This window comes from Geotrypetes seraphini, chromosome 4 (genome assembly GCF_902459505.1).
Source record: "Geotrypetes seraphini chromosome 4, aGeoSer1.1, whole genome shotgun sequence".
NCBI classification, from domain to species: domain Eukaryota; kingdom Metazoa; phylum Chordata; class Amphibia; order Gymnophiona; family Dermophiidae; genus Geotrypetes; species Geotrypetes seraphini.
The window spans coordinates 278,347,497-278,360,264 of NC_047087.1; the positions used below are offsets into that span (position 1 = coordinate 278,347,497).

At 44.6% G+C, this 12,768-nt stretch overlaps 1 protein-coding gene across 2 annotated transcripts in view; it reads right to left on the minus strand.

Annotated features, from left to right (window-relative positions):
* Positions 1–12,768, minus strand: part of EDRF1 (erythroid differentiation regulatory factor 1) — a 155,904-nt gene that overhangs the window by 65,681 nt on the left and 77,455 nt on the right. For both annotated transcript variants that reach the window (XM_033942621.1, XM_033942623.1), the window contains exons 14-15: positions 12,611–12,761; positions 854–1,042 (exon numbers count right to left, since the gene is read on the minus strand). In XM_033942621.1, coding sequence (XP_033798512.1) covers positions 854–1,042; positions 12,611–12,761 — 340 coding nt within the window. The remainder of the gene's footprint in view (positions 1–853; positions 1,043–12,610; positions 12,762–12,768) is intronic.

Sequence of the window (12,768 nt, forward strand, 5' to 3'; positions counted from 1 at the left end):
CCCAGGTGGGACCTAAGGCTCCAGGGCCTATTCTGATTGGCCCACGCGCCTTAGGCCCCACCAGTAGGCGGAGCTTTGGGACGGATGGGCCAATCCGGCCTCATTCCGTCGTTGGCTGCCTGCCGGACAGGCGGGTTTGACTCCCGTCTGTCCGGCCAACTACCAAAGGTACGGGGAAGGGGGGTGGGGGTGTCGTGGGGGTCGGCCAGGGGGGGCGCGGGTCGGCTGGGGGGGCGGTCGGAGGTTCTTGGGGGGGGGCGGTCGTTGGAGGGAGGGGGGTTTGCGTCGAGGGCAGGAGGGCCTGGGATCCCTCCTGCCCGTAATGTAGTGCGGGGTGGGGGTAGGGGGTCGCCGTGGCCAGGAGGGTTTGGGCTCCCTCCTGGCCCGATATTGTCGGGGAGTTGGGGAGTCGGCCGGGCAAGAGGGCTTGGGCTCCCTCTTGCTCCGATCGTGGATGCGGGTGCGGGTGGGAGCGCGTGCGAGCGGTCGTTCGGGGTGGGGGTGCGAGCGGTCCTGCTGGGGGGGGTGAATCGGGCGTCGGGCGTGGTGGGAACTATGTAAAAAAATTTTTGTATAACGCGCGAGGGGTATGCGCGGTAGGTAAAAACGCGTATAACGCGCGCGTTATATGCGTGAAAATATGGTACACTGAATTCTGCTTAGCATGTACAGAATTCTATGTGTCGTGAGTGGATAAGGAAGCACAAACTCTGCACTTGCTGGATTTTACCAGGAGTAAACACTGATGTTTGCATAGCATGTTGCTTTTAAAACAAAAAAATACCTTGGGAAGTCTCTTGCTCAGCACTTATTTCTGTAAAACTGAAACTGCTACAAACTGGTGACATCTTACCTTGGCATTGCAAAGCTAATTTAATGTACCGAAGTGCTCTGCCATATTTCTGTAGACTCATTGCAGCATCAGACAGTACAAAGTATGCCTTTGAAGCCTTGAGAATTAGCTGTAGTTTCATCCTGAACTGCCAAGATGACGGAATGATTCCTGATCGGCTGGAATGTTTGCTTTCTTGAAATGAACCAACTGCTCCAAAGAAAAAAAGATAAGTGGTACAATAAGAGGCCAAATTGTCCATGGATTGCTAAATCTATAAAAGATACATGTATTTAATTAAAAATCAATGTACTAACTATTTCAGCTTATTGTATGAAAAAAAATTGCTTCCTAATAGGGCTCTCAGAAGACTGCACAGATCTGTTCTTCACAGGATTTAGTGTGTGTGTTAGAGGTCTCAAACCAGCTGCCTCAGAAAGCTCTAAGGTTCCTGATTTGAGTTGAAACAAAAATTAACCAAATTACACAAACCTGCTAACATTCAATGTTAACTGTATCAGTTTTTAACATGCGGTACACGTACCCTTAGAGGCATGTGAGCCGCTTATTGGGAGTATGCGCCACTGGCCACTGACGTCAAGGATATTCCTTGCCCACCCCCACCCCCACCGAAGACACCACTAGGGATCCCTCCTTCCTGCTCGCCCACTCCACCAAAGCCGACCTAAAAGGCTTCCCTCCGATGTCAGTGCTGACTTCGGAGGAAAGCCTTCGAGGCAGCGGGGGATCCCATTTACCTCCTTCCTGCCTTCAGTGACACTTGTTGGAAGGACGTATCAGCGGCTCTTTCACAATGCACGTAGCTGTCCCAGAAACTTTCTTGCTGACGTCAGAGGGAAGACTTCTGGGTCAGCTACATGCAGCATGTGAAGCGCTGCCTGCTCATCCCTACAACAACTGCCAGTGAAGGCAGAAGGAGCAGCCCAGCTAAACGGCCCTGAAGGAAGCTAGTGCGGCTCAAGCAAGTAAGGGAGAGGGGTGACATGATCTGGGAAAAAGGGAGAAAGGAGGGGGAGGGAGGAGCATGTTGGGACATGGGAGGGGCATGATTTTAGGACAAAGGAGGGGGGTGACACGAACTCAGGACACAGAACGGAGGGAGGAAGGGGACACTTGGAACATAGGAAGGAGGGAATAGAAAGGGAGAATTGTTGGGCATGAGTGTATGTGTGAGAGGGAAAGAGATGATGCACATGGAGAAGGGCAAAAGAGGAAAATTGGGAATAGAGAGAGGAATTAGGTAGAGATGCATGGGGAATAGAAGGATGAGGGATAAATGTTGGATATGGTGGTGGAGAGGGAACAGAAGGACAGATAGAAAGGGATGCAAGGGGGAGGAATATTGGAAATAGTGATGGAGGGAGAGATATCGCATGCTGCTGGAGAGGAGTGATAGAAGGAAAAATGGGCATGGGGTTGATGGGCAGTGGTGAAAAATGCTGCACATGATCCAGTGGATAAGAGGGAGAAATATTGGTTGTGGCAGTAGAGGGAGTGGGAGAGATGCACCCTGGATCTCTCTCTTTCCCCACTCCCTCTGCAGCAAGGGAGAAAATGAGAGAAGGACAGTGAGAGAAACAGGAAGACATGTTGCCAAGGGGGTGGAGGAGAGAGGAAGAAAAGTTGGACTCATGGAGAGACAGAGATGTTGGTTGACTGAAGGGAATGAGGTCCGGAGAAGAGGAAGCATGCAGGAGGCAGAAAAAAAAGCAATATTGGATGCACAGTCAGAAGGAAGTGCAACCAGAGATTCATGAAATCACCAGACAACAAAGGTAGGAAAAATGATTTTATTTTCAATTTAGTGATCGAAATGTGTCAGTTGAGAATTTATATCTGCTGTCTATATTTTGCACTATATTTGTCTATTTTTCTATAGTTGTTACTGAGTGACATTGCATATTTTAAAGTCATCTGGCTTGACCTCTTTGAAAAAAAAATAATAATTAACATTTTCTTTGTGAACATTGTGCTTTGTGTTTTTTAATTTTGTGGTTACCATTATTTATTAATAAGATTATATTGTATGTATATGAAAAATGGATGGAAGAAATTGCATGACAATTAGTACTATTATTATGGGGGTGGGGTCTGGGGCTTAGCTTGGGTGGGGGGTACTTGGTTGATATTTGTTAGACTTAGGGGGTACTTGGCTTGAGGAAATTGATAAACTCTTATCTAGATGGTAAACTAGGGCTACGAGAGATTTTTTTAAAACTATTTTTTTCTAACAGTTATATCAGCCAAATTATGGCAGCTTATTTACCATACCGAGTACAGCAAACCCATACTTCAACAGTTAAATTGCTTTGAATATTGAACCCACATTAGTCCTCTCTTCTCACTCCTTTTTCTTACCCAGCTTTCAAATTCACACCATCCATCAAATTCTTTCCCCATTCCATCCCCAGTAAATACCCTCACACCCTCTTTTTGCTCTGAATGTACCTTAAAGCCCAAATTGTAACGGGCTCTCCAATATTTCTCAAATCTCTCTAGTTTATCTTGCCTAATTTTCAAATTGCTCAGGAAATAACTTTACATAATCATTGATACACCATAGTTTTACTCAGACTCTGTAAATTTCAATTAATGTCAGCTCACAGTGCACCACAGTAATTACCATAAGGCTTATAGCATTTCTGTAGTCTTTTTTCCAACACTGGAGGGCAACAGTTGTAGGAGAAAGACCTTTCATAGAAAGAGGTAAGTGAATACTATTATCATAAGCCATTTCCCCATACACTTCCCAAAAGGATTTAGATTGGGAGCATTACTACCATATACTGTATGCACGATGAGGGGGTGCTGAAAAGTTCTCAGTCCAACCAATTTCCTAAATTCTAAGCATTATTTTCCTACTGTAGCTGAAAAGAGTGTTATTTTAATTTTGCAAAGTGCCAATTTGCATAATTGTAAGGAGAAATTTTCTATCTTTTATACTCTCCAAACCGGTGTAAAGAAGAGGAAACAAGAGCCGGCATGGTTAAAAGGTGAAGTGGTTTTAAGAAAGGTTTGGACAAGTTCCTGGAGGAAAAGTCCATAGTCTGTTATTGAAAAAGACATGGGGGAAGCCACTGCTTGTCCTGTTTCGGTAGTATGGAATATTGCTACTCCTTGGGTTTTGGCCAAGTACTAGTGACCTGGATTGGCCACCGTGAGAACTGGCTACTGTGCTTGATGGACCATTGGTCTGACCCATTAAAGCTATTCTTATGTTTTTATGGTATAGCTTCACTGATGGTTAATAGCTCACTTTGGCCAGCAGGTGGAGACTGAGACCAAACTTTGGTTGTAGTATTAACAGCTGTAGTTCCCTCTAGCAAAACCAGTCTGCCAAATAGCCAAGTGCTAATATTAACAGTAACACTCCGAACAGGAATAATAAACTAAACATATAGTAATACTGTTGGAAAGTGCATAGAACAAGCCCCAGCAGTAAAAATATTCCCAAAACACACCAGCTACGCCAGCTGAGCCATAGCCACTTTCATCTAACCCGGCCCTAGAAAAATACTAGAATCCACAGAAAAAGCAAAATCTTCATGCAAAAAAACACAAGAACGGACAGACAGATAGGATGAGTTGCTATACTGGTCTGGAGAGCCAAAAAGAAAGAAAATTAGCAAGTAAGAACCTAATTTCACCTTCTTTAGCATCCCTCCAGACTGGTATAGCTACATTGATGGGACGTACCAAAGCTGTACCCATCATGGGTGGAACCCCCAGTGGGCCGCCACTAGAACGCCACTAGAATACGCTCCACGAACACTGCGTCCCAACGCGCCTGAACGTCCACACAGTAGTGACGCACAAAAGAATGCAGAGAAGACCAAACTGCGGCCTAATGGATATCCACTGGAGGCACCAGAGAAGACTCAGCCCAAGAAGCTGCCTGACCCCGAGTAGAATGAGCCTTGAGAAATTCCAGAACATGCTTTTGCTGAAGAAGATACGCAGAAGCAATAGTCTCCTTGATCCAACACTCAATGGTAGCCTTGGAAGCGCTGTCCCCCTTATGAGGATCTGCCAAGAGGACAAAAAGATAATCCGACTTCTGGAACTCCAAGGTCCGGTAAACATAAGAGCAAATGACCCTACAGCCATCCAACTTGCACAACTGCCTCTATTATGATGAACCCTCCCGGCTATCCAAGACCAGGAGGATCACGGACTGGTTGACATGAAAAGGCGAAATCACCTTTGGCAGAATGGAAGGAACAGACCGCAGCACTACCCGCTCCCTAGAAAACTCCAGAAAGGGAGGCCTACAAGAGAAAGCCTGCAACTCAAAACACGTCTTACAGAAAAAATGGCCACCAGGAACACTGCCTCGAGAGTAAGATCCTTTAATGAGAAGGAACGAACCCAGGGTCTCAAAAGGAGGGCGCACAAGCATAGACAGGACTAGATGGAGATCCAAAGCCGGAACAGGAGGCCAAATCAATTTGGCCGCCCGCAAAAAGCAAACTACGTCCGGGAAAGAAGTTAAATGCTTACCATACAGCAAACCATGAAACGCAGACAAAACTGCCAGCTGAACCCGGTGTAGACCCTATCCAGGCAATCCTGCAAAAAAATCCAAGATGTGAGACAAAGAAGCGCAAAAAGGAAACCACCCCTCGTGCAACACACCACGCTTCAAAAATACACCAAACACGCACATAAGCCCGAGAAGTGGAAAGCCTCCAAGACCCTAAGAGTGTATAAATCACTTTATCTGAGTAACCTTTCATCCCTTGGCATTCCTGTTCAAGAGCCAAGCCATAATACAAAAAGGACCCAAACTGAACATGGCAATAGGCTTCCGAGTCAGAAGATCAGGCGAAAGAGGCAATGGAAGAGGATCTACCACCAGAAGATGAACCAGATCCGCGTACCATGGGTGCCTGGGCCAGCCAGAGTCACCAGGATCACATGGCCAAGGTGCCGCGCAATGCAAAGAACTCTGCCCACCATCGGGCATGGAGGAAATACATATAGGAGACCCGCCGTCGGCCAGGGCTGCACCAGAGCATCCAACCCCTCAGCCTGAACATCCCTGCGCTGACTGAAGAACCGAGGCGCTTTGGTGTTGACACTCGTGGTCATCAGGTCCAGGACTGGCTGACCCCAAGCCTACACAATCAACTCGAAGGCTGCGGGGCTGAGGCACCACTCTTCAGGATCTAGCACGTGACGACTGAGGAAGTCCACCTGGACATTTTCCACTCCTGCTATGTGGGAAGCCAAGATGTCCAAAAGATGTGAAGTGGTTTTAGGAGATCCAAGATGGGGGCAGCTTAGTGGAACGCTCCCGAACTAGGTCCAAGCTTTATGAATTTGCAGCAAAGAATGCCTCACACAAAGAGAAAGGGGAATGTGCGGTCAGAACCCTTGGCGACAAGCACTTCCCTATCTGCTCAGTGGTTTATCCAGAGTTTTGTTTACACTTCGTCCCCACTGGTTTCTGGAGTTCAGTCTGCTGTCTCATCAGCGGGAGGAGCCGCCGAAGAGCTGGACTTTGATACATCTCTCTCTCCTCCGGGTTGTTCCCCCGCCGCCTCCGGCTCCAGTCACGGCATCGTTGGGAGTCCCAAACGAGGAGCACTCGATCTGGGAATCCCCAATCCAAGGGGCAACTGCCGCGAGATCTGAAGAGAAGCATGGAGAGCTGGGAGGGGTAGTGCAAACTACTACCCAGCTAGTGAAACCTGCGGTAATTACTCTGGAAAGCATTTGGGAAGCTCTCCAGACACTGAACACTACAGTATCAAGATCTTCAAGTGAAATTCCATCGCTTGTGAGTACAGTTGAGAACCTGGGGAGGAAACTGGATGGGACAAAAATTGAATTTTCCTCTGAATTAAAAAAAAGTCTCAGACAAGACAGACAAACTTGAGGAGTTAACGTCCAGCACGGTAAAGGAAAAGATTGTTATTAATAGGAAGATTGAACAGATTGAAAATTTCAATCGCAGATTGAATATAAGAATTCTAAATTTTCCTAAGTTCCTGGTGATGACTTCCATTGATTTACTTAAAAAATATTTGATTGATGTGTTAGGATTTTCTTCTGATAATATTACGCCGGTAAACCGTATTTACTATTTACCTGTTAAAAAAAGTAATGGAACCTAAACCAGGGACTTTACAAACAAATACTGCTGATCCTTTAAATGTAACGGACATATTGGACTCAACTATTACTGAAAATACAGAAAGAGTGACCTTACTAGTGTCTTTCGTCTTTGAACAGGACGTTAACTCTATTTTTAGAATGTGCTTTAGAAAATCCTAGTTACCATTTTATGGGGAAAAAAAGGCTGGATATTTCTAGATGTTACAAGACAAACTCAAGAACAAAGGAAGTTATTTCTTGCCATGAGACCTGAGGTGGTTTCTTTGGGTGCCTCATTTTTGCTCTCATATCCTTGTAAATGCATGATAAGATGTTTGGGGGTAAAATATATGTTTTTCTCCCCTGATCAACTAAGGGCATTCATTGACATGAAGAAATTGGTTACTGGAAATGTTTAGTGTTACTGTACAGTTAAAATGGAATGTGGGATAACTGTTAAGCCATTCCTTAATAATTGTTTTCTTGATGTAATAATCTCCTCTTTATTTTCACTTGGATTCTCTGATTTACACTTTGATTGAGGTCTAAGGAAATTTGTATTTTTTCCTTTTCTTTTTTTACTAAATTCTTGTTTTAATGATTCTTTCTGTCTTTCCCATTTTGGCAGGTTACCCGCAGCTAGTCACGGGTTAACAGCCACCGTGTCATTCTCTAATAAGAGGCACCCATCTCAATTTTGGCTACTTCCTGGTCCTGGTGTGTTCTTGGACTCACAGTCAAGGACACACTCGGCCCACTGAAAACAGGCCCAAGCCACCAGACTGACACAAATCGCTGCCTGAACTGCTAATGCAGAGACATCAACATTCTGCTTCAGAAGAGACTCTAACCTAGGCTCCTCAGAGTCCCATATGCCGCTTCGCAATGGTGGACACCACCGTGCCCATAACGGGCAACTTCAAGGTATCCCTATCCCCCTCCAGAGTGGGATACAGGCGGGCCATAGAACGCATAAAATGAAAGGGCGACTCCAGCACTTTCCACTGCACAAGAACAATATCTCGAATATCCTGATGCATAGGAACTGCAAAGCTGCCACTAACAGCATCTGTCTCCCCCCCACCCCCCACCGTGAGGATCCTGGAGGTCCAGGTCCTCATCAACAGAAAACTACTTCTCATATGCAAAATCATCGTCCCAAGAGACCTTTGGCCGCTTGGATGAGAGGAGGAGGAGACGGGGATGCAACCAGAGCTAAAGGGGAGGGGCCGAATTGGAGTGGGAAGCCCCCCCTCCCCCTGCGCAGAAGGAGGACCCCCGACCGCCTGAAAATAAACCTTACACAAGGCAAAAAAAAAATCAGAGGGAAAACCCCCTGGCGGCCCAATGGGACTACTTGCCACAGCAGGGGACCCAGCAGAAACCTGCCTCTGTCTTTCCAATATAGGAGGAAGGTCACCTGAGGCTACAGACAAGATGGAGTTGCTTCCCGCCAAAATTGGAGCAGAGCTCGCCAAAAACAGAACCCTCAAGGCATGTAGCAGTTGAGAGGCCTGAATCACCCCAGCCGCTGAAACTGGCAAGCCAGCAGCAGCGGTAAGGGAGTCCCCAGCACCATCAATGGTAAGGGAAGCTTTATTTCCCTGACCGTCAGCAGCTGGGGGAATCCCTGTGTGGGCAGCGAGGGAAGCCCGGGCTTCCCTGCTGTCAGCTGCTGGCGAGCAAGGTACTTGTGAAGGGGATCCCTGGATGCTGGCACCCGATACCCTAGAGGATTCCCCTTCGCGGCAGCCTACATACCGCGTGCACAGGCCGGCTGCCTCACATCTGGAACACAATGAGCACTTTTTCTCTTTGGAAGTGCTCATTGCACAATATACGACCTAGCTGTAAGAAAACTGCCGGTTAACAAAGAAAAATCAGTTACAAAGCACTGAAGGATCTTTTCAGACTGGCACTGCCTCAGGATTTTTTTCAGAACAAACTCCAGTGGCTCTCTAAGCTATATGCCTTGCCAGTATCAGTGGCAAGGCTTACAGCTGAGGCACCTCTACAAAATTATGGGGAAGTGGAGGAAAGGGGGGGGGGGAGGACTTAACTTGTGACCTGTCAAGTGTGACACTCCTGAGGTCAGGCAGACTCCAGTCCCCCCAAGTTCAGGCCGACACAAGGAGCGCTAAACAAATTCCAACAGGCCTAATTAAGGGGAGACTGGCACAACTCACCTTTACCTGCTGAGAGACTGAGCTACAGCTATTAATACTACAACCAAAGTTTGGTCTCAGTCTCCACCTGCTGGTCAAAGTGAGTTATTACCCATCAGTGAAGCTATACCGGTCTGGAGAGATGCTAAAGAAATGGCATTTTCCACTTAAGTTAGATGCCAGTAGGGCACCTACCAGCACATAACTTAAAGTGCCGTTTATAGAACATGGGCCTTAAGAGGCAAATCACAATCTGAAAACCACTTCAAAAAATAAGTAGGAACATAAAGCTCACCCTTCTGGCCTGCTTACAGAATGTATGAGGCTCTGCTTTATTCCTGAAGTTAAAAACATGAAAATGTGAGACCTCCTGAATGAAAAAAGTACCAATTGTGGAGTTACAAATAGAGATAAAATGCTATAAATTTTGAAGGGGCAACTTTCGTTTTTTAAAGTTGTGTGTTCTATAAGATTAGTAGAATGTAATTTTCCCTTCCCTCTCTAATGGACATTCAATGACTAATTTAAACTATAAATTCAAAAGGAGCTAGAACATAAATTTCCACCATTTTTATTAAAACTGATTTTTCCCAATTTTTGGACAACATATACATAAGCTAATCACAAATAGCTTAATTTCTGGTACACTCCCCAAACTATGAAAAGAATCATCTGTGCATCCTATCATTAAAGATCACAAGATCAGATCATCTGAGATCGCTAATATTCCGTTTATTGCTAAGATCGCTAATATTCCATTTATTGCTAAGATTGCTGAAAAAATAGTTTTCAATCAATTATCAGAATTTGTTGAAAAGACTAAGGTACTCCACCCGAATCAGACAGGCTTTAGGAAAAATCACTAGACAGAATACTCATAAATAGGATTAACAACAACTATTCAATATTATATCGATTATCAAAAATCTGTGCTTCTTATTTCTCTTGATCTATCTTCAGCATTTGACACAATAGATCATGATCTGCTGCTTCAAAGACTCCAATCTGTAGGGATCAGCGATCAAGTACTACTTTGGTTTGAATCTTACCTGTCTGATCATTATTCTACATCCAAGTACTATCCGAATGTTTTTGAAATACCACAAGGTTCCATTTTATCTCCGTTATTATTCAACATTTTTCTAGCGCCACTCTTGACTCTTGCACAATCGATAGATTTTACTCCATATGCATATGCTGATGACATACAACTTCTCCATCCAATTGATCTCAATAATCAAAATGATACAACTAATATTAATCAGAAAGTGAAACAAGTAGGCAAGTGGCTTGATGAAAATATGCAGGCTTTAAATGGCGCAAAATCATTGACAATGCTTTTCCCTTGTAAAGAAGGAATAACATTAAAAGACTCACATCTGTCTCGATTCCTCCCCATTTCAAATAGTTGTGTCCATGAAACTATTGGGAGTTAAGTATGCTTGATTCCAAATTAACTTATAGACAACAAATCAGTGCAGTGGTTCAAAAAAGTTTCTATATATTACATATGATTAGATCACCTACTAAACTGCTTGAATCATCGTCATTGAACATATTGGTCCACTCACTCATTATTTCATGATTATTGTAATGCTTTATATAAAGGTTTACCTCAAAAAGAACTCGATGTCTTCAAATAATCCAAAACAACCCCATAAAACTGATTTCTAATGCCCAGAAATATGATCTTGTTAAGCCACTCTTGAAGAAGGCCCATTAGCTTCCGATTTCTCATCGAGTCAGTTACAAAATTCTGTTATTAACCTTTACAACTATAACAGATCTACCTGAATTTATCAACAGACTCCTTATTCCGTACACCCATACTAGAACCCTACGCTCTACCAATTAACATTTACTATCAATTCCTTCATTGAGACAACTCAGTACGACACGTTCAACCATCTTTTCGGTTAATGCGCCTAGCTTCTGGAATGCTATGCCTATAGAACTGCATGAGGAAACTATACTAGACTGATTTAAATCACATCTAAAAACCTTTTTATTTAAATATGCCTTTTTATAGAATCCTTTCTAATTCTTAAATTAGATGGTCCCTATCCCTATCTGTTTTTACCCTTTTTCTCTCTTTTCTATCAATGATGTAATTCTGCCCTTCCACTCTTCTGCTGTACGTCTGTATCTGTTTTGTTTTTGTGAATCCCAAATTATTTTAACAGTGTATGCCACTTAGAAAAATAAGTGGATTATCAAATTTTAAATAAAACTTGGAAACTTGGAACTATGCAACTATTTTCACAACTTTAATGTTTTTCATATTCTACAGTCTAAAAACTGAAGTGGGGATGTGATTTCTGGGGTTAATTTTGATATCCTTCTATCTTGTGATACAGGCAGTCCTTGGGTTAAGAATGAGTTCTGTTTTTTAAACCATTCTTAAATTGAATTTATATGTAACTTGGATCCTGTACCATACAGAGTCTATAAAAACATTAAAGAACATAAAGTACTGTAGTTTAAATATAAAAAAAATAGGAGGTTTACACTTATTTTTGTTCATTAGTCCCACTATTCCCTCTCCACCACCACATCCAACATTTCTCCCTCTCATCTCTCTCTTCCCCATGCATCTGTACCTTATACCTCTCTCACCACGTCTAATATTTCTTTCTCCCTCCCTATGCCCAACAATTCACCTTTCTTCATTTCCCATGTGCACCCTCTCAAACAACCATGCCCAACAATTCTCCCTTTCTATTCCCTCCCCACCTCAGCATCTCTTTCCCTCATTTCCTCCATTCTTCCATCCCATGTCCCAAGTTCATGCTACCCTCCCTCACTCCATTCTGTGTCCCATGTTCATGCTCCCCTCCTTTCTTCCATCCTTTGTCCCAACACGACCCTCCTCCTCCCTTCCATGTCCCAACGTGCCCCTCGTCATCCCCCTCCGGTCCACATCCCACATTCATGCCTCCCGCATTTACCTCCTCGGCTGGCTCCCTCCTTCCAGCCATAGTTCTCTTGGCAAAGCCGCTAGCGGTGGCTTCTGCATGCGGTCCACTGGTCTTCATGAAGCCACAACTGGCGGCTCCTGCATGCGGTCCATGGACCCAGAATCCTTCCCTCTGACATCTGCATCAGAGGGAAGGCTTCTGGTCAGCGGGCTGCATACACGAGCCGCCGATTGTGGCTTTGCGAAGATCAGGGGACCACATGTAGGAACTGCCGCTTGCGGCTTTGCCAAGAGAAGTGCGGCTGGAAGGAGGTAAACACCCGCAGGAGGAACGAATTTGAGACGTGGAATAAGGGGGATGACAAGGGGCACGTTGGTACATGGAAGGGGAGGGTCACATTGGGACAGGAAAGGAGAGGCAGTACCCCGGTTCGTAAGTACAAGTTCGACGTAAGTCGAGCATTCTTAAAACAGGGACTGCCTATATAAATAAGTCACATATCCCACTTTTGGTATCTTTTTGCTCAGCTGGTCGCATATCTTTCTGAACAGAGTTATAGTTACAATTTTGCTTACTTCGATCCAAAAACAAAGCCATGCGTTTTTCCAGGGACTCCAGGCCAGTTTTTGAGGATTCATCTTCATATTTTAATGGGATTGGTGTACTGGGATCGGCAGCAGGTAAGTCACCTTCTCTCTCAGTGCTACTATCAATGGATTTCAAACCCTTTGGA